The following is a 22748-nucleotide window of genomic DNA, read 5'->3' as shown; positions in this document are numbered from 1 at the left end:
ACATTTTCTGCCTCCTGAACTGCGCTAGGGAGGTTTTCCAAAGGGTGGCTGCCACTACTGAGAAGGCCCATTGTTGGGGTATTGCATGGCAACATTCCATTAGTTTCAGAATGACCAGCAAGGCATCCTCTGCTGATCTCAAAGGTTGCCTGGGTATGTATAAGGGAAAGCAGTCTGCTAGGTTTCCTGGTCCCAAGTTGTTTAGGGCTTTGTATGTCAATAACATAACCTTGTACGTGACTTGGTAGCTAATAGGCAGCCTGTGCACTTCTTTTAACACAGATGTTATGTGAGCATACCTGGGTGTCCCAGTGAGTACCCTAGCTGCTGCATTTTGTTGAGCATGGAGGTCTGCAATACAGATGCCTATGTGCATAGATTCCTACACACACAGGCTTCCATGTGAGCTGGAACGATCAGGGTTCCAGGTTGCATGGGCAGCCCAAGCACTTACAGGGCTTCTCTACTTCTCAGTTGTCTCTGCTCAGAGGCTCCACCATGGGCGCTGGAGCTAAGCAGTGCAAGACATCAGGAGCAAGGGCAGCAGCATGGCCCCACTGCTTCATCAGTGTGTGAAAGGGGATTATGACTTCTAAAAATTGAGCAAGTTTGCATAATTTCTCTAATTTCACAATATATTCTGTATTTTTTGTGATTTTTCATAGTTTATTCTAGTTTTGCTTGTCATGGAAGAGGCAGGGAGAGTGAGGCTCCACCCCGAACCATGAAAATCATATCCAGAGCCACTTCTGTGGTTTCTGAGTTTTCAGCAGATATTTCATACACACTGTCAAGCATAGCTCCACAGTCATAAGAAATTTGCTCTTAAAACCTGAGATTCTTGAGGAACTAACTTATATGCTCACTACCACATTTTGCACTTTTTCTGTTCTACTGTAAGATTGCAGCATACAGCCTATAAATGTATGTAATATACATTACATATATTACAAGAACATCAGCCTATGCAGATGGCTGATAAACAGTCTTCATTGCAGTTGGAATCAAATGTGGAGCATGCCATACAGTTCATTATCATTTTGGCCCACATTTTCTTCAAGTTCAGGATCCATGTCATTATTCAAATAGAATCACAATATATACATCTAATCCTGCAAAAGAGAACCTGTCAAGGAACAAAATATTAAATTTTATACTCTGAAATCAATAACTCCAAGCATGTTTTGTTATGTTTTCCTAAAGCTTTAAAAACATTTGCAAATGCCATTCCTATCTTCTTTGAATATGGAAAACATCACTTCTGTAATGTTATATCTTAGGTTCATATCACTGGCTTGCCCAAGAGTAATCAAGGAACCAATAAATTTCAACTTATTTGAGTTTTAATCTTATTTTTTAATATTACAGGGTATCTATCAGTCATGCAATGTTCTGCTGTATTTCAAGCTAAGCGATGATTGATCTCCAACAGAAACTGCATGCTTTGATTCCCTTTCACCAGAAGTCTAAAAGTCAGTGAAGGAGCCAGGATAATTTTATTAGGTGAATTTTGTAGTTCGAGTATTACAGACAGAAATCATTTCATTCATCCATAAGGCAAACAATCCTAACAAAAGCTTCTACAGACTTTCCCACCAATATATTCAAGAGCTATTGGAGCAACTCTTTAATTGCTCACATCCACCTACAACTGATGAAGAACTCATGTGTCTTTCAAGCCACTCCATGTCCATCTGTTTCTAATTCTGAAATCTGAAATCTTGAAAATTACAATTTTAAATGCAAGATGCTGTCTATTACAGTTTAGATTAAACTGCATAGGGACTAGACTTTTTGTTAGCACCTGTAGAGTTTAGGAAGTCAGGCCTTCTGAATATCACTGGCTTCCCTGAATTTGCTTAGGTAGCTTTGAAAATTCGAATCTGGGCTGAAGACTTGTCTCACAAGTCTCTCTGTCTGACATATCATAGAATCATAGAATAGTAGGGTTGGAAGGGGCCTACAAGGCCATCGAGTCCAACCCCCTGCTCAATGCAGGAATCCAAGTCAGAGCATCCCTGACAGATGGCTGTCCAGCCTCGTCTTGAACGCCTCCAGTGTGGGAGAGCCCACCACCTCCCTAGGTAACTGGTTCCATTGTCGTATTGCTCTTACAGTCAGGAAGTTTCTCCTGATGTTCAGCCGGAATCTGGCTTCCTGTAACTTGAGCCCATTATTCTGTGTCCTGCACTCCGGGATGATCGAGCAGAGATCCTGGCCTTCCTCTCTGTGACAACCTTTCAAGTCCTTGAAGAGCACTATCCTATCTCCCCTCAGTCTTCTCTTCTCAAGGCTAAACATGCCCAGTTCTTTCAGTCTCTCTTCATAGGGCTTTGTTTCCAGTCCCCTGATCATCTTTGTTGCCCTCCTCTGAACCCTCTCCAGTTTGTCTGCATCCTTCTTAAAGTGTGGTGCCCAGAACAGGACACAGTACTCCAGATGAGGCCTAACCAGTGCTGAGTAGAGGGGAACTAGTACTTCCCGGGATTTGGAAGCTATGCTTCTATTAATGCAGCCCAAAAGAGCATTTGCCTTTTTTGCAGCCACATCACATGGTTGGCTCATATTCAGCTTGTGATCGACAACAATTCCAAGATCCTTCTCACTTGTAGTGTTGTTGAGCCACATATCCCCATCTTGTAACTGTGCATTTGGTTTCTTTTTCCTAAGTGCAGAACTTGGCATTTATCCCTATTAAATGTCATTCTGTTGTTTTCTGCCCAGCGCTCCAGTCTATCAAGATCACTTTGAATTTTGTTTCTGTCTTCCAAAGTATTAGCTATCCCACCCAATTTTGTGTCATCTGCACATTTGATCAGCATTCCCTGCACCTCCTCCTCCAAGTCATTAACAAAAAATGTTGGAGAGCACTGGGCCCAGGACTGAGCCCTGCGGTACCCCACTTGTTACCTCTCCCCAGTTTGAGAAGGTCCCATTGATCAGCACTCTTTGAGTCTGATTCTGTAGCCAACTGTGGATCCACTGGATCGTTGTTTCATCTAGCCCACTTGGAGCTAGTTTGCTCATCAGGATATCATGGGGCACTTTGTCGAAAGCTTTGCTGAAGTCGAGGTATATTATGTCTACAAATTCCCACGGTCCACAAGGGGGGTGACTTGATCAAAAAATGAGATCAGATTCATCTGGCAGGACTTGTTCTTGACAAATCCATGTTGGCTTCGAGTAATCACTGCATTGTTTTCAAGGTGCTTACAGATGGATTGCTTTATCATCTGCTCCAGAATTTTCCCAGGGATTGATGTCATACTGACTGGTCTGTAGTTCCCAGGTTCTTCCTTTTTACCCTTTTTGAAGATAGGGACAACATTAGCCCTCCTCCAGTCATCTGGCACTTCCTCCATCCTCCATGATTTCTCAAAGAGAATAGACAGTGGTTCTGAGAGTTCTTCTGCCAGTTCCTTTATTACTCTAGGGTGCAGCTCATCTGGCCCTGGAGATTTGAACTCATTCAAAGTAATTAGGTGTTCCTTGACCATATGCCTTTCGATCTCAAGCTGCAATCCTGCCCCTTCAGCCTGTACTTTGCCTTTGCTAGGGGGCTGATAGACTCTCTTTTGGGAGAAGACTGAGCCAAAGTAGGAATTGAGCACCTCTGCCTTTTCTGTTATCGTTTTGCCATCCTTATGTAATAGCTGAACAACCATTTCTTTCCTCTGCCTTTTAGTATGCATGTAGCTGAAGAAAGCCTTTTTGTTGTTTTGAGCATCCCTCGCTAACCTCAGCTCGTTCTCAGCTTTAGCCTTCCTGACGCCATCCCTGCAATTCTAGGCTACCTGCCTGTACTCTTCCGTTGTTACGTGGCCTTCTTTCCACTTCCTATATGTGTCCTTTTTTGTTTTCAGGTCATCCCTAAGCTTTTTGTGAAGCCACATTGGCTTCCTCTGTTGTCTTCCACCTTTTCTTCTTGTTGGAATTGTTTGTAATTGTGCCTTGAGAATTTATCTGAGAATATCTGAGAATACCTTGAGAATATCTGGACCACCTCAGAAAGCACTCCCATGCCAAATTCTCCCTGCACTTGGAAACAGCATAACAGGGATAAGGCTGGGCTAGAAGCTTTCCATTTAACATCTTGTTGGGAGGGGGAGTAGTTTGCAGCAGTCCCCTCCCCTGGCTCGCCCTGCACCACATATCTTCCTACTTCTAACTACCAACAGAAAGTAATGGACACAGCTTCCAAGGACATCTTCACTCCCACAGACGCAATTAAAGTGCTATTGGTATAAAAGTGCAAAGAACATTCAAGGTGATAAAATGCAAGATATCAGTTACAACTCCTAACTACGCAAATCCAAACACGCAGTCCCTCATTTTCACAACTATGAAGGCACAGGAGGAGCCCTATCTTTCTAAAAGAGGAGATTTGTGTCCAAATACTCCAGTTTGGGCCAGCTGTGTCCGCTCAATCAAGCCGTCTCTTTTCTCTGTATTTTTCTAAAGCAAACCTGTCGTGTGTTTTTGTTGTTGTTTGGCTTGACCCACGCCATGGGAATGACGGGAAACGGAACATGTCCCCCAGCCAACCAAGACAAAGTGGAGAGGTGGTCGGATTGAAAATATTTACAAAGAAGAGGACTCAGAGTTGGCTTGACCCAAAGGAAGGCTGAGAGGCTATCGGCCTCTGTGACAGACGAGCTGAGGCGGCTCCTTTAAGTGCCGAACTGCGGCTTCTTTTTCTCTCAGCTGCTGCTGGAGCGGCAGAAGAAGGGTCCTCCGCTGCCAGAGCGCGCGAGGCTTTCGCTATCTAGTCCCGTTGTCTCCGCCTGCCTCAGCCTCTCAGCTCAGCTCGAGGTTCTGCCACTCACCTTCCCGCCTTCTTTGCCCGTGGCAAAAGGAAGGTCTCCCTGCGCTCGCGGAAGACCCGCATTCCAGCCAGCCAGCGTGCGCACGCGCGCTCCGGCTCCAGCGGGGCGCATCTGGCGGCTTTCTCACGGCGTCCCCCGCGCGCGCTTTGCTCCTGACCACGGCGCACCTCAGGTAGAGAGAGGCGTGGGAGTGCCCTAAAAGGCGGGAAAGCCCCGGGGCCCGGCAACAGCGCTAACCGCGGCGGAGGGCGGGCGGGCGGGCGCGCGCGCGAGTTGTGTGTTGTGCATGTCCGGCCTCCCCTCGATACCGCGCCAGCGCCTCCGCCACCATGTCCTTGGCTTTCTGTGGCAGCGAGAACAACTCGGCTGCCTACAAGGTGAACAACGGGGTGCTCAACAACGGCTGCTTTGTGGACGCGCTCAACGTGGTGCCTCACGTTTTCCTGCTTTTCATCACCTTCCCCATCCTCTTCATAGGTGAGTGGAGCTCGGGGAGGATGGGGCCGGGCATGTATTGGCTTAGCATTAGTCTGTCTCTGCAGTCCGCTTCACGCGTACACACACCCTGGCAGCTTTCCGTTTCTTTCTCCTTGTTTCTCTTCCTCGGGCTGTATTTCCCCGTAGGACTCACCCAGCTCTCTGCAGCTTTCATAGGCATCTACCATCTCCCTGGGACTGTCGCGCGCTACCCGGAGCGGCTGATCATTCCCAGTCATCCACCCGAGCAAACAGGAGAAGTAACCAAAGAAGGACGCGTTTGCTGAACGAGGCTGACCTGCTTTTGCAGCCTCCCGGCTCACGGGCAAAACATTCTCACAGGGAAAACATTTGCAGCTGAACTGCACGCGCCAGACGTCTGTCTGTTCCCCCTTTTCAAGCGCCCCGACTTGGAAATATAGGTTCCACTGAGCTGGGTCTCCAATAGATTTGGTGAAATCAAGCCAATCAATGTTGTCGCAGATCTAGCTCAGCTGTCAGATGTCAAAAATAAACGGGATGTCTGTCTCTTACAGGGCTGATAAAGCCCAGCAAGGTTATGGTGACTTCTGAAGGGGATAGGAAAATATAAGGTTTTCTCAAGCAAAAGAATAAAAGAACATTTACACTGCTGTAGTTAACTAGATTTTAAGTGTGTGTTTAGTGTATCTATTTATTAGTTTCAAACTATATACACATTTGGTACTTGTTTAGAAATAGTTCACACTACTAGTGCCTAACCTCAAGTAGCCCAGACATGCAGTTGAACCACTAGAACTCTTAGTTAAATAGACTGAATCAGATGCCTACGCCTCAGAATCCATAATGCCCAAAATGCTGTTCTAAAAATACAGAAATACTCAGTATTATTCTACTAAGATTGAGAAACACTGAAAGAGCCATATATGGGAAATATAGACATTCAGCACCATTCCTTTGATGTGAATGCCTATTCACCTTCTTAGCAGTAAAGGAAGGGTTCACTGATGATTTTCCATATAATCAATTTATCATGCCAAAAGTGGGCATTTGTTTCTCATTTGTTGTCCATGCATCTTCCTTCAGTGTTTTCTTTCAGTTTAGGGAATATTACATTATCTGGACATGCAATGCACTTGAAATGATGGGCGTGTTTACATGTCACACTAAGCCACCCTGATAATAAGGCACTATGAGTTCGTTGTTCACTCGCTAACCCAACAGATGATTGGGTGCTCTGTGGCTTACCATGGCTGGTTTCACCCTTCAGTCCTCCAACCAGCTCCTGGCATTGATCCCAGATGCCTTTGCAGCAGAACTCCTCGTTTCCTCAGTCCCTACATCAGCACACTTTCTGCATTTGGTCCACTTGGGTTGCCAGCTCCTGAGGGAAACTTCACCCCCATCACACATCAGATCACTAAATAGAATTAATTTTCTGAGCCTTATGAACATGGTAATATGTTCACAACTTTCGTGGGGGGGGGGGCTCTTGCAAAATAGCCTGTCCACTGTTTAACCAGGCATACCAATATTGTCCTCTTGTCAATGACCTTGTCAGTTCCATCCTCCACTTCCAGGCTTCCCTTGCTAGCTAACACCTTTAAAAAAAGGGGGGGGGAGGATGCTTCAGGTTCTACTGAAGTAAGAACACCTGCCCCTAATGCTCCTTCTTTCCTGCAGCCAGCCACTTTGGCTCCCCCCCCCCCGCTTTGTGCTTGTCTCTTCTCTCCATGGTCTCCGTGGCTAGTTGTCACATATACATATGCATTACAGAACAGTGAGCGGGATTGCTAATATACACAAATCTCATGGCAGAGCAGTAAAACAGTGGGGACAACACTGTGAGGTAGGTTAGTCTGAAAGAGAGTAACTGGCTCATGATTACCCAATGACCTTCACGTAGGATCAGCAATTTCAATGTGGGTCTTCCCAGTATATTCCAGCACTCTAACAACTACACCACAATGACTCTTATGCCAGTGAGACTTGCCTACGTGGCTAGAATGAATCTCAGATACACTTTGTGTGGAAAGCTCATTTTCATTCACTTCCCATAGTTAGTTCCAGTGAACACCATGGTCACTTTCTCAACCATGTATATATTAATACCCCAACTACAGAGCCAATTTATGTGAAAAGTTCTATCCTTGATTTACTATTAGGTTAGAGCTTAAATATTCAGGATCTTTGATCCCATTTGTTTCTCATCCTGTAAATTGACAGTATGAAAGTTGCTCTTTAACTGTGTATTTGTGATTACTCCCCCTTTTTCTTTGTTTCCATTTCATATTTAAAACCAAAATATCAGTATTTCTACTTCTAGTTCAGAACAGACAGGGGGGGGGGTTATTGTGTGCACAAAAGTCACAGAATAATAGTGCTGATTTGCTTTGTTATGTTTAGGATGGGGAAGTCAAAGTTCCAAAGTTCATATCCATCACAGCACTTGGCTTCATTTTCCTGGTCATAATTTACGCTGGATTTTGACTTTCATCCTTTTGTTTGTGCTGGTATGTGAAATAGCTGAGGGCATAGTGTCAGATGGGTAAGTACATAAATGGCTAAACTTTTTTTTCCTAATATGACTTGACTTTTTAATGCAGTTGTATGCAACTTGCTGGCCACGTTTTCACTCTGGTCATTCTGTTTGCAAGAAATGTAATCTGTATTCATGGTGATTAACCTACTGACCTTGTGTCAAATATTCCAAAGACCTTGCCAAGAATGTATATGTACAACTTACACATACACTCTCACTTTTTTTTACTTAGCCAATTGGTTCTATCTTGTTTGCCAAATCTGTTGTGAAAATTCACTCCACTGCAGTTCCTATGGCTGTAAAGGTCATTGGAAGCCAAAGAAAGAGACAAGAAAAGATCCTACATCACACTGTCCCAAACCAAGTATTACAGCTGAAAGGGAGCCCCAATATGCAAAAGTTGCATAAAATACCCTCAAAAATTAATAGACTTTTAAAATAAGGATCATTGGAGATTCTGATCATTTCAGCCAATAGCAGAATAATGACATATTTTAAATGGTGAGAATGTTGCTAAAATGGCAAGATTTGACAACTGGTTTTGTTTTAAGGGCCAGAGAAAGCAAGCCTATGGTCCCTGGGAGAGCATCCCAGAGACGACAGGATGGCTTGTAAAACCTGTCCATGGTCAGAGACAGTGCTCTGCCCTCAGAAGAGGGGGTTGGAGATCTGACCCAAGACCCATCCCCCTCACAGCTGACATGGAGAGAACTGTGCTAGCTGCCTCTCAGAGGTCAGAAACTTGACCTCAGAGAGGAGGAAAAGTGGGAGTTCTGGTGGGAGGAGAGGGAAGGAGCCAGGAGAGGCCAGGATATGACTTATCCTGAACCTCTTCAACTCTTCTTCCCTCTCTCTCTAAAGTGCCCTAGCTAGATGGGCTTTTCAGCCCACCTAGCGAAATTTGCAGGGCAGGACCAGGCAAAGATCGCCTGTGCCACTCCTCCTGCCCTACACTGGATGGTCAGATGCCTCTAAGTTCAGGAGCTTCCGATCACTGAGGGTGCATCTGGAAAAAGAGTTATTTAAAACATGACTTGGCTACTAAGTTGCTCCCCCATTCACATAAGAGAGAGATTTCTGCCAACTCCCCCTTTATCTGCAACCCCCTGCATATCTGCATCTTCATCTGCATATCCCACCCCATTCCAAGGGTCCCCTAACTCAGGAGCAGATTTGGGGGTGGGGGATGCAGAGAGAATGGGAAGGAAGTAGCCTTTTATTAATGTGAAGTCGGTTCCACTCTCAGAAGCAAAGATAAGAAGCAAAGATAGGAAACAAGCCAATTACAGTAATTCCAAGTCCTTGACCTGTACTTAAGGAATGTTAATACATACATCTCTAGAGTAATCAACAGTATAATTAACACTGTGTCTTTAATCCTAGATTTTAGGTGTCCTAGAGTTAAAAGAAACAACAGCTTCTTAAAAAACAAAAAAAGAATTGTTTCGTTTTAACTTGGCAGCAGAAGGTCATGATAGGCTTTGGCACTCAGCAACAGAGCTGCACAAAAGTGACTCCTGAGATACTATCATATAATAAAATTTCTGCCACTCATATCTGATTCACAAAATACTGTAAGTTGTACAGTATACATCAACAGTCTGTTTAACCTTCAGTATTCCTGTGTGCTTCCTTAGGCCTTGATAATATCAATGTCTGGAAGGGTTTATTATCAATATAAGCACTGGAGCAGCTAAGTAATTTTAGACCCTGGATGTAATGGTTTACAGGGGCCTTCTTTATATAGCCATGTATATTATTTCAGTTGTGAAGCACACAACTAACATTTCTCTCCTGCCTTTGACTGCCATTCCATGTTTTAAAACTCCTTATACATTCTTGATATGTTAGAACAACAACAATACTGTTTGCCAATCCTGGTTTAAAAAAAATAATACTCCAAGCATGCACCGTTTTACATTTTAAACTCGCTTAAATCATAGCATCATTATGACTACAGGAATAAAATGGAGTTTGTTTCTGCACCTTCCGTTCTCTGAATAGTCACTTGGGGCGCGGGGGAGCTGGGCTTGGAAGCCCTGGACTTTGGCCTCAAGATCAGCCCTAGCTGCACTACTGAATATAAGGCAATTTCTTTTCTTTTCTTTTTTTAAATAGTGGCAATGGGCAGTATCTGATGCTACACTACTGCAAATGTACAATGCCTCTAGTGCAATGCCAATAGTGTTTGTTTGCACAACAGGTTTTCTCAGAAAACCTGTAACACCACCAAACACTAATGACCTATAGTGCAAATCCAGTAGCGCTTAGTGGTGTGACGAATTTTCCGAGAAAACCCGTTCTGCAAGCAAACAGTACTGGCATTGTACTAGAGGTCATTTACGCTAGTGAAACATGGTTTACATTGGGTACTGCCCCATGTTTTCAGCGGCTGAAAAATACCTCATGTAAGTCCACTGAAAAACCTGGATTCCTATTCAGAGGCAGAACTTTCCTTCTCTACATATATCTGATTAAAGAAAATATAGTCTTTATGCTCCTACAACAGGGTTGGGAAACCTGTGGCCCTCTAGATGTTGGGCTACAACTCCCATTATCACTTACTATAGGCCATGCTGGGTGGCTGGGGATAATGGGTGTTTGAGTCCAACTACATCTGGATGGCCACAGGTTCCGCATCCCTGCTCTAAAACAAACATTTTGAAAACTCTTACACACTACAAAGCACTCTGAAATTCTTTTTTGTTCCAAGTGAAATCATATTCTCCCTTAAGCAAAGTTACTATTAACTACAATGAAATCTTCAAGTGCACCAATTCCTTTTTGTCAGTAATTACTTCATTAAAGCTGCAGTCCTACACCCACTTTCTTGGGAGTAAATTTCACGGAAGTCAGTGGGACTTACTTCTGAGAAGACTTGTATAAGAATACACTGTCATTCAACGTAGTCCAGCTGAAAATTAAAGTCATGTCTGTGCACATCTTAAAAGTAATTTGACCCAATTAGGGCTGCAATTCTATGCACATTTACCTGGGAGTAAGTCCTACTAAACTAAGTGGGGTTTACTTCTTAGTAAACATGTATAGGATTGCACTGTATGAGAAGGATATGGGCATATCTGCAAGCACATGCAGTTCGCTTTCCTTTCTGCCCACATACTATGAACCATGAGCTACTTTTTAAATTCCATGTTATTTGAAGATAAAAGCATATGCAGAAACTGCTGCCTATGTTCACACAAAAGAGCTAACTGAATTCAGTCTCTAGTCCTGATCTAGTGAGCTATCCTAGGTGTGAGAACTCTGATGCATGTGCACACACATACACGCACACACTCAAAGATCATGGAGAGTCAACCATGTGTGCATTCCTTTGTGTGTATGAATCAACCTCTACATTCCATTGAATTTGGATCTTCATGTAAGCATTAAAACAAACATGGCATTCTCAGTCAAGGTACATGTGATTAATATATGCTTTGTTTTACTTAGGGTATCAGAATCCCATCATTTGCACCTATATATGCCACCTGGGATGGCATTCTTGGCAGCCATCACATCAATTGTTTACTACCACAACATTGAAACATCAAATTTTCCAAAGTTATTAATAGGTATGTACCACAATAAAGAAACCTATATAGGTGTGAATATGTTGCTCAGAGGTTATGATCTTATCCATCTTGCCAGTACTTCACTGCAGTGTCCCTGATTTTATTTTATTGCTAGAACTTCTTGTTTAGTGATCTGGATTATGATGATTATGAAGACAGAATGCTCTAGCTGATGTACAACAATTAAAAACATGTTTACAACATAAAATGCAAATTATACAATAAAATCCACATTGAAGTCCAACATCAGCACAGAAATAAAACATGGTGCCACCACTATTAAATCAACATATCACATATAAAGAACTGCAAACAATCCCACAAGCCTAAAATTTGAAAATTATTTGATTATTTGAAAATAATCAAACACTGTCAAGGCAGAGGATAATAATATAAAAATCAAACTTTGAAAGATATTAAAATAATATCTAAAAGATGTTGTTGTTGTTGTTCAGTCGTTAAGTCATGTCCGACTCTTCGTGACCCCATGGACCATAGCACGCCAGGCCTTCCTGTCCTCCGCTCTGTCCCGGAGTGTGCTCAAGTTCATATTCATTGCATCGGTGATGCTATCTAGCCATCTCATCCTCTGCCATCCCCTTCTCCTTTTGCCTTCAAGCTTTCCCAGCATCAGGGTCTTTTCCAGTGACTTTTCTCTTCACATTAGGTGACCAAAATATTTGAGCTTCAGTATCTGTCCTTCCAATGAGCACTCAGGGTTGATTTCCTTTAGGATGGACTGATTTGACCTCCTTGCAGTCCAGGGGACGCGTAAGAGTTTTCCCCAGCACCACAGTTCGAAAGCATCAATTCTTCGGCGCTCAGCCTTCCTTATAGTCCAGCTCTCACAGCCATACATTGCTACTGGGAAAACCATAGCTTTGATTATACGAACCTTTGTCAGCAAGTTAAAAGTTGTTAAAAGGTGTTAAAAGGCCCAGAAGAATAAGAAACTCTTCACCAGGTGGGCCACTCAAAGGAGATCATTCCACGGCCAGGGCCACCACTGAATAGCCCTTCTCTTTCATTGCCACCCCCTGAACTTCAGATGAAGGTAATACTCAGAGAAGGGCCTCAGTTGATGATCCTAGGGCATGGGTCAGTATATAGGTATTCCTTTAGATCAGGGATGGGCAACCTCTGGGGCTCCAGGGCCCAATTCCCTCTTGGAACTGAATGGGGGCTGCACCCGCTGTCACTGATGAAATGGCTGAGGCTCTGCTAAATTTGCTGCCAAAATTTGGCAATGCAACAGCAAAAAAGTCCTGTTTCCCCTTTAAAACAAGGGGCTTAATGGAGTGCAATTTTACTTTAAAACAAGGCATGCATTCCTCCACACATCTTGTTTTAAAGGGGAAATCAATGTGGCTTTTTTGCTGCTGCCACAGCACCACCAAATTTTGTAGAGCTGTGAAGAACTGCAAAAAACAGTCACCCCTGCTTTAGGTACTGAGGTCCCAGTCTGTACAGGGCTTTATAGGTCGAAATCATCACTTTGAATTGGGCCTTGAAATAAATCAGAAGCTAGTGGAGGTGAAAAAGGGCCAGTGTAATGTGTTCACAATTCCTGGTCCCAGTTAAAACTCTTGCTGCCATATTCTCAAGTAGCTGAAGTTTCCAAGTTACCGTTTTCAAAGACGGACCCATGTATGGCAGATTGCAGTAATCCAGACAAGAGATTACCAGAGCATAGATCACTGAAGCTAGGTTATTCACATCCAGAAAGGGTAGCTAGAGTGCCAGCTGAAGTTGGTAAAAGGCACTCTGTGCCACAGAGGTTATCTGTGCCTTCAATGACCGTGATGGATCTAAGAGCACCCCAAGCTACAAAACTCATTCTTTGGAGAAGTGCAACTCCCTACAGAACAAGGTGGACACCACTCATCACGCCACATATCTATTACAAAACGGTGAAGGCTGGAGGCTCCTATGTCAGTAAATCCACTCTGGGTTTCAGTGAGAACCAGACAGAACTCTAAAGGAGTTATCCAAGGTGCTGAACCCATTTGGGGGATAGTTAGAGTTCTGACTGGTTCTGATGGAAACCTAGAGTGGATTCACTGCCCCACTGACATAGGAACCACCAGCCTCCACTGTTACAAAGGGTTACTAGAGCTGCTTTTCTCTGTTTCCAATTCTCAAAGATGTTTCTATATTATTATTATTATTATTATTAAGTTTTTTATCCCACCTTATACTACAGCATCTCTACATTTTGTAAACAGAGGCCACATGGTTGTTGCCATACACTTATTTATTTGACATTCTTTTTCTACAAGTTACTTGACAATTACAATGAGAATTTTTTTAAAAAAAAATATTTCACAGAATTGATGTTCCTACCTATATGAGTCATATTATCCCTTAAAAGGAAGGTTGTGTCATATGTGAATCACATATATGATCATATGTGGTTGTTTTGGCCCATATACTTTCCTTTCTCTGGGAGAATGGAAAGTGACCATTTTTTCCAGTCTAGTCTGAAGAGACTATGGGCAGTATCTTAAGTGGACCATTGCACAATCGGGAGCCACTGCTGATTCCATTCTGCAAGCAGAACCCACAGCTTGTACAATCAGGATTTAGCGCTTCCTGTAGGAACCGGACACAAGCAGAAACACTCATTGCTGGAATGGAGCAGGTCAGCAGAGTTTGTATAAGGGAGCTCCACCAACCTGTCCTAATCCAAAAATGAGTGTTTCCGCCCATGTTAGGGAAATGGAGTGCTGAAGGAAGCACTAAATCCCCATTGTGCAAGCAATGGGTGCCACTTGCATAATGGAATTGGCAGTGGCCTCCACTGCTTGTGGAATGGCCCACTTGGGTACTGCCCTAAGGGTGCAATCCTATGCATGTTCAGACAGCATTCCCAAGCCTGCCAAGCTAGCTGAGGCATGCTGGGAGTTGTAGGACTTTTTTACTGTCTAAACATGCATATGATTATACCCTAAATGTAAAAAAAGAATCACACTACATATATTTATTTACTCTTTAAGCAACTTAGGGTGCAATCCTATTCAGATAGGCGGCAACCTCCAAATGCGGACCACAGGGCGGAAGCGAACGCCTATCCAATGCAGGGCAGGAGAAGTGTGGAGGGGATCGTTCCCTCCACACTTCTCCTGCCCTGCATTTTTAGCTAGACAGCTGATTGCGGCTGTCTAGCTGTGGGAAGGCAGAGCGGGGGAGGAGGCTGCCGTACAACACATTGGAAGTGTCGTACAGGCATTTCCGCCCTCCCTGGCCCAGAACGTCCCTTTTCAGCCACTCCACATTCCTCTTGCAAGCGCGGAGCACAGGACTGTTTCACACTACCTCCAAGGCAGTGTGGAAGTGTGGGGAGGTCGGTTCCCAGAACACCAGATATCCTTTGGCTGTCTAGCTGCTGTCTAGTGGCCATAGGATTGCTCCCTTAATAATATACTGAACAGGAATAAAGCTGCATTGAGCAACTCATTTAGAAATATGCAGTAAAAATATCTACATAAATAATATTTCGGTCACTTTTTCCTGTTCTTTTATATTTCTCTATTTGCAAAGCCTTCCTTTGCTAGCAGCTTAATTATAGTTACCAAATATGAAGTGTTTTATCATACTTCTAAGTCTGAATATAAGACTTCAACCCAAATGGTAAGTAGCTCCAGGAGATATTGTGAAGTAAATTACCCTTAGTAAATATGATTTTATCCATTTCAGAAAAATATGCAAATGGAGTTTAGATAACTCAAAGCCTTTTTTCTTGAAGAAAATGTGGGTGTGTGATACGTTAATCTTATACTGCAGGGGGCTTGGAATAGCTTGCTGCTTCCTTAGACATATTCTTGGCTCCCTGGAATAGTTGAAAGCATATGTGTAGGAATCTGCTGCTCCAGCACACCATCCCCAAGCAAGTGTTCTGTACAGTACAGTTATTCCCCGTGGTTTTCCATAACACAGTTTTCATGAAGAACTATTAATAATGTGTGTGTTAATTTTAAGATTCCACACCATTGGAATAAAACTGCTAAAGGCCTATATTTTAAAATATTTTCTCTATGATGTAAAACATCCTTTTTCAAGAGTGAGAATACATGGTTAGTTATAAAGAGCATATGTTTTGTAATACTTCTCCATAAAAGTATTAAATGTATGCTCAGCTGCCTTGAACTATATAGGGGTGGAAGTGGGGGAGTTTTAAATACATAGGAAATAAATGTCCTATAAAACCTGCTAACAATATTACAAAATTAGTCTGTCATCGATGAAACTTCCATGGAATGCAGTGCTATGGTTATTTCAGGTTATATTTTTTTACATACTGTTAGCATTTCCTTCCTTTATCTTGGCAGTTTAATCTTCCCAAAATTAGATTTTTATACTAGAGAACTGTTTCAGAGATTATGAGTGCTAAGATATTTCTGGAATAACAATAACACATTCAATCAGGTGTACATTTTTATAGAAGATTTCTGTTTCACTACAACCAAGATATATGACTTAAAATGTGCAACTGGATTTGGATGAAGAGTATTCTCCTCAGTTTTTTTGTAATGAAAATAACATAAAGAGATGACCAATCATCCACGTGACTGAGGAGGCATATAACCAGATGGAGTCAGTATCTGTTGGTAATGAAAAATACAAATCCCATACTTCAGATTATTAGGAAAATAATTAAAAATACAATGGATAATATCATAATAATGCTTTTATATCAATCTGTGGTGTGTCCACATTTGAAATATTGTATACAATACAGGTTGCCCCATATCAAAAAGGATATTATAGAGCTTGCAAAGGTGAAAAGAGCAACCAGAATTATGAAAGAATAGAATATCTTCCCTGTGAGTAAAGGTTAAAGTATTTAGGGCTTTTCATTTAGGAAAAAAAGATGACTAAGAGGGGAAATGATAGAGGTTTATCAAGTCCATAACATGCAGAGAAAGTAGGTAGAAGATACAGACAGTTACGGATAGAAAGTGGACAGAAAATCTCCGTTTCTCAACACCAGAACTTGTGGTCACCAAATGAAATTGATTGGCAGTCAATACAGGCCAGCCAAAAAAAACACTTCTTCACTTAATTCATACATTCATTGAATGGAATTCACTGCTACTCAAAACTGGATATCTGAACATCACACAGTGACTTTTCTTCATGAACATCCTGAAAACAGGACCATGTTTCCTTTAAATTTATGACTGCCCTAAAGAATTGTTTCTTCCCACAGAAGGCCATTCAGATAAGATTGTACTGAGTACCACCATGTCCTATATTACTTATTTTCTTTTTAATGTTGTTTTAGACACTTCTTACATATCAATGGGTCTCATGTAAAAGTTGCATTCAACTTGTTAGTAACATTTATTTAGTAACAAGCATACATTTATTGTATTAAAAGTTCCATTTTTCCTTAGTAAGCTCTATGATCCATATGATATTGTAGCCCCTGATCATTTCCCCTCACGTTCCAGTAACAAAATTAAAAAGTAGTATCTCTTAGTGGAACATCTTCCAACAGCATAACAGTATGCAGGCTTTCAAATTAAGCACTCCTACACCTGTACATGTCCACTCTCACACATCAGAAAGTGACAAAGAAAGATGCTGCAAGCAGCCAAGGGTAATGCTGCAGTGTATTTATTCAACAACATTATAAAGACCAAACAACCATATTCCATAACTTCATCCCTTCTCCTGAAACAGTGAATCATAAACATTAACGTTTAGTTGGGAAATCGGTTTGCAACATTATTGTTACTTATTTTGCATTACTCCTAAATTCAATCAAGGAAACTGTTTTCCCCCATTCAGAACGTGTGGGGAAGAGATCTAGATCACTCTGAGAATGAGCCCGTTTCTGGATTTCCCCCCCCCCCGATATGTATTAGCTGAAGCAAACAATTGCAATCCAGTTCATATTGTGAACTATTTCAAACCAAGGCTCAGGATGGAAAATGCTTTAGTACTAGTATCCCTGACTGATAATCTAATCTAGAGATTGAGAGAGGAAGAGGTCACATTGTTGGACCCATCAGCAGGTTTTGATGCCATTTATCATCAGAACTTACTGATCTGCCTAGAATATTTTGTTGGGGGTTTAGGGCCTTGCTCTAAAGTACAGTTTTAGCACTCTCTAGTCCACTGGCCTTCCCTCTGGGAATTGTCCGACAAGATTGTACCACAAGGATTCATTCTGTCACCAACGTTATTTTATATCTATATTAAAGTTTTTCTAGGTGTGCTCATCTGTTTATACCAAGCCCTAACTTTAGCTTATAGGAGATCCAGAAGCAGCAGGGCTTGTTTTGAACCAGTGCTTTGAGGCCATGTTATTTAAACTACAGGAAAATACACATTGGTTGCTTTGCAATTTAGTTATTTGGTAGAGCATTTCTGTTTTTATTCTAATCTGAGAAGATAGTATATGGAGAAATGAATTATTGAGTACCCTCTTTCCACATACTCCTCTGAATAAATTAGCCATTAACTCAAAAGAAATTTTCACCACATATCAACTTTAATTGCAAACTCCATATGATAACTAACATTATTAGTATGGGTGGTGATGATTTTATGCTTATGGAAACATAGTAATTATTAACGGCTGATGTACTCAAATTTTAGTAGAGTAGTATACATAAATGATTACACTTTGATAATAATCTTTAAGTGTATCAAGACCTTAACTGAGAGGTATGCTTCATTTAAAAAAACTCTGGGCATTCGGTAAATAAAGACATAAAATGGCACTGCAGCTATCCAACAACTAAGTTCACTTGCCCTAGAGACTCGTCAGGGCACTGTTGGAAGATGCCACTAGGGCAAATATCTCCAGAGAAGCCTCTGCCCGCTCCTTTATCTTGATTTTGTTTTACTAAAAACTATAAAGCTGACAGAAAGTGGTAAAAGCATGAAGCAGAAGTAACATTTCAATCTGCAATATTTGTAAATGTAGCTGGACATAAAGCAAAAGGGTTCTCTTCATGCTTCTGACAAAGTGGTCTCTCTCTCTCTCTCTCACACACACACACACACACACACACACGGACTGTTGTCATATCCTTGCTAGCTATCTGATCATAAAACAAACTACTTGGCTTTCAGTCTTACAATTTGTTTGTTTTGGAATTAGATTACTTTGTAAAATTGTGCATCCTTCTTACTGTACTTCATACAGTGCCAAGAGCATGTAAATGTCTTTCTAAATAAAGAACAATTTATTTAATGCTGTTGACTTAAACACCTGACCTTGCAATCCTTGTGTGCCTATAAAAATAACTTATGCTTGTGTGTGTATAGCAGTCACAAGTATGTTAAATGAGACTGCTATTTAAATTGTTTTGCAGTTATGATACTGAAAGCCAGTCCACACACAAAGAGCTCTCTATAATTCCTCCCCAAGGTAATTGTCTCCATGTGGCAAGCCATTCATATGTGTACCAAACCTTTTCTTTTCATATTAAAATGCCATAGAGAGTTTCCCTTGCTCCTTGTGGCAAACTACTGTACATGAATACCTTGCTGGCCGTTTCATTTTACCAAAGTAAAGAACAGCTATATTTTTTTTTCTCAGCTTCATTCTGATATTTTAGATTACGTGTATCCCAATCCCAGAAAATCCTCACTGCATTCATCCCAGTCCTACAAAATCCTCGGCTACATTTAGAATGACAACCTTCCTATGCTTAGTATGCAGTAGAGCCATCCGGCTTTGCTCCCTGCCAAGTCACCTGCCAAACTACCCATGATGAAAACAAACAGAGTCGACTAAGATTCCTGGTTACCAACCCTAATAAATGATACACATAGTTCATTGTGCTGTAAAGCCAGCTGCAATTATAGCATCATATGGATGGAAGGGAACTTCAGATCACATCAGATCCCCTGATCAAAGGCAGGAGCATTTGCCTACCAGTCCCTTGCAGATCAGCATAGGCATCTCTCATCACAATGATCCGGAAGCAAAGAACAAATTCCATAGGAATAGATGTGTTATTTTGTTGCAGCAATACCAGAGTCCTGTGGAACCTTAAAGGGTAACACATTTAACGTGGTATGAAATTTCCTGGACTAGAGCCTGCTTTGTCAGAACCATGAAGTGTTTTCAATTGGTAAATATGCGCATGGGTAGAGAAAGAAAACATATAACCAGTGAAGAACAGAAGCACTGCTAGAAGATGCCACTAGGACAAATAGTTTCAGAGAAGACTCTGCTTCCGCTCCTTTATCTACTGCTGCTGTGGCATAACCTTATATCATGACAAATTGGTTAGTCTTGAAGGGGACACAAGACTCTTCAATGGTTTTACCCAAAACTATACAACTGACAGAAAGTGATAAGGGCATGAAGCAGAAGTGACATTTTAATCTGCAATGTTAGTAAATGTAGCTGGGCATAAAGCAAAAGTTATTTTTATTGAAAATATATTTATATGTTCATATATTTACTTGTATTTACAGTGAGTACTATTGGCATGTCCTTGTGGGCTATCTGGTCATAAAACAAACCACATGGCTTTCAGTAATATAGTTTGTTTCTTTTAGAATTAGATTACTTTGTAAAATTATGCATCTTTCTTACTATACTTCAGACAGTGTCAAGAGTGTTCCTAAATAAAGAACATTGTGTTTAATGCTGTTACCTTAAACATCTGACCTTGCAATCCTGTGTGTGTTTCTCTGGGCATCACCAGTTTGTTTTCTATGAATTAGGTATTTTATTGAGCTTTGTAGGTGCAAATATGTGATTTGGCATTTGGGGTTCAGATCCCACTTTTGCCTTGTACTCAGCTTCTTTGACATGTACAGTTTGCCCTCTTGAAATGGGCACTGAAGCACATGTGAGTTCAAAAGGGTGGTTTTGTGTGTTGGGACTCATATTCCACCTCTGTCTTGTACTTAGGTTCTTGGTCAAGTTACATTTCTTTTAACCTCATCAATTTGCCTTATGGAAAATGTGTGCTTTTGTGTCTGGCTACATCTACTTTGACAGTAATTTTTGAGAGCATCCAAAACACACTCCCAAAATTCCAAATGTGCCCACCGGCCCAAAAAAGTTGGGGATCCTTGTACAACTGCTGTTCTCCTTCCCTTCCACTGTGAGACTGGAGGATTAAAAGAACCTTTGCTGACATATAGTTATACCAGCCGGCATCAGTCACTTGGGTAATCACATAATTCTCCTCTGCCTTTTGAAAAGTAAATGTTTAAGTATGCCATAGCCACTTGGATTGGAAAATCTATAAATTAAAAATAAGTTAAAAGTAAAGATTATAATTTCTAATGAAAAATAATGAGACAAAGTATACCCCTCTTTTGCTTCATTGACCCAGTTCAGACATCACTGCGGCATCTGGCAGCAAATCGTGGGTTAATTAACCCATTAATTGTGAGGACGTGCGCTGCACCCAAGCCACTTCCTGTTTCCATTAACAGCCCTCGAAAGCTGCATTTGAGGGTTGTTTCTGTGACATCCAAAAAGGGGTGTTTGGTGTTGTTCATGGATTAAACAACCCCAAGTTAACCCATGACTTGTTCTTGGGTTAACATGGAGTTGTTTAACCTGTGAACAACCCCAGATGTCCCTGTTGGGACATCACGGAAATAACCCTTGAAACAATTTGCAGCATTCCAAGGTTGTTAATGGAAATAGGAAGTGGTTCGGGAGCAGCATGTATCACTGCAATTCATGGGTTAATTAACCCATGATTTGCCATTGGACACCACTGTGACATCCCAAAAAACCCCATTATCTTTATGGTTGCCATAGGTAGGAATCTGGTGGGTTGTGAAATAATGGACTTTAGTATCTCAAAATCATAATTTAAGTAATACATATCTTAAGACTTCTAAGGAGATCTGAAAGAGAATAGTCACTTGCATAGAATCTGTGGCAGCTATAGTGCAGTCATTCCTACTATCTGTTAGGAACGTTGCTGAAACAAAACTTGTATCTCCCATGACATACAGTAGCACTTTGCCCATTTTCTTCATGAGTAACATCATTGTGGTAACTGACTAGCAAGCACAAAGCCTTTAACCTCTGGATGTTAGGTTTAGAAATGTCTGGATATTGGCCTGGTCAGGTGTAACACAGATGTTTTTATCTGCCAATAATTAACTCTGTGAAATGAGGCCTGTGGCCAGGAAAACGGAATACAGTGGTTCTGTGTTCAACTCCCAGAAAGTAGGGTAGCAGGGGACAGTTATAAAGATAGTACTATTCCTGATCATAAGAAGTTTGCACTTGAAATTTACATCATTTGAAATTATACCCTTTCAGAAAGGTGATTTTCTGTTTGCAATATTCACATAGTTGTAGAGCTTAAAATGGTGTTAATGAACAATTAATAGGTTACAACCTGTGCAACAAAGTGAATAGAATTTCATGATTCCTATCTCCCTGAATGGTGGGATGCTTTATTTGTCTTAAATGCTCTTGGAAAGAGTTTGGGGAAGAATTCAAGAATAATTTGTTTTCAGGGAAACTCATATAGAAGTTGGCTGGAATTTCTCCAAAATATTTCTTTTGCCTGAAGGTTTCATCAAGTAATTTCAGTATTACCACCTGTACAAAACAGGTGCAAACATGTATGATTGTAATTATATCTGAAAATTATTATTCCTTTTTCCTTGGGTTGTAAACATAGTTACAACTGCAGAATTACCAATATTGTAGAAACCTATTCTTTTCTACACTTACTCTATACATTTTCAGGATAGATTCTTTGAAAGATCTTCTCATTTTGGCTTCTACAACTCTTGCTACTACTGACTACTACTTTATTTTTCTTTCAACAGCTTTGCTGTTCTACTGGAGTTTAACTTTTATAACCAAAACCATCAAATTTGTAAAGTTTTGTGATAATGATATTGGACCTCTCCAGCTTCGATTCTGCCTCACAGGGCTCTTAGTAGTTCTTTATGGAATGCTGCTACTTGTAGAAATTAATGTCATCAGGGTGAGGGTAAGTCATATTTCCTGATAACTCTTTCTTTGTAAACTTGCAAAATAATCTTTGAGGATGGAAGTGTAAAAAAACTGAGATGCAAACTGAGATATCTAAAAGCGCAAAACATCTACCTTATAGTGCAATCCTATACATATTCAAAAGTAAGTCCCACTATACTCAATGGGACACTCCCAGGTAAGTGTGTATAGGGTTGCAGCCTAAATTATAAAGAACTGCAGTGCAATCCTATACATATTTACCCATTGATTCAATTAGGCTTAGTCCCAGGTAAGAGGGTATAGGGTTGCAGCCTCAGTTATTAATTAATTAGGCACTTGTCAAATGCTGAAATATTTCATAACATAGATTCAAGTTTTCAACTGATGTGTATATAAAATTACCTTTGCAACAGCCT

General features: G+C 41.2%; 1 protein-coding gene across 1 annotated transcript in view; it reads left to right on the top strand.

Moving 5' to 3' along the window:
* Positions 1-4919: 4919 nt before the first annotated feature.
* The window catches only part of ABCC8 (ATP binding cassette subfamily C member 8), a 130559-nt gene continuing 112730 nt past the window's right edge, over positions 4920-22748 (top strand). Inside the window, exons 1-4 of the mRNA XM_084855031.1 lie at positions 4920-5303; positions 7689-7830; positions 11278-11399; positions 22182-22348. Of these exons, the coding sequence (XP_084711157.1) occupies positions 5156-5303; positions 7689-7830; positions 11278-11399; positions 22182-22348 (579 nt within the window). The 5' untranslated portion in view covers positions 4920-5155. The remainder of the gene's footprint in view (positions 5304-7688; positions 7831-11277; positions 11400-22181; positions 22349-22748) is intronic.

This window comes from Heloderma suspectum, chromosome 1, assembly GCF_057233095.1.
Source record: "Heloderma suspectum isolate Gila_16-S chromosome 1, 16-S_ref, whole genome shotgun sequence".
Taxonomy (NCBI): Eukaryota; Metazoa; Chordata; class Lepidosauria; order Squamata; family Helodermatidae; genus Heloderma; species Heloderma suspectum.
This window is presented reverse-complemented; position numbering and strand designations above follow the sequence as displayed.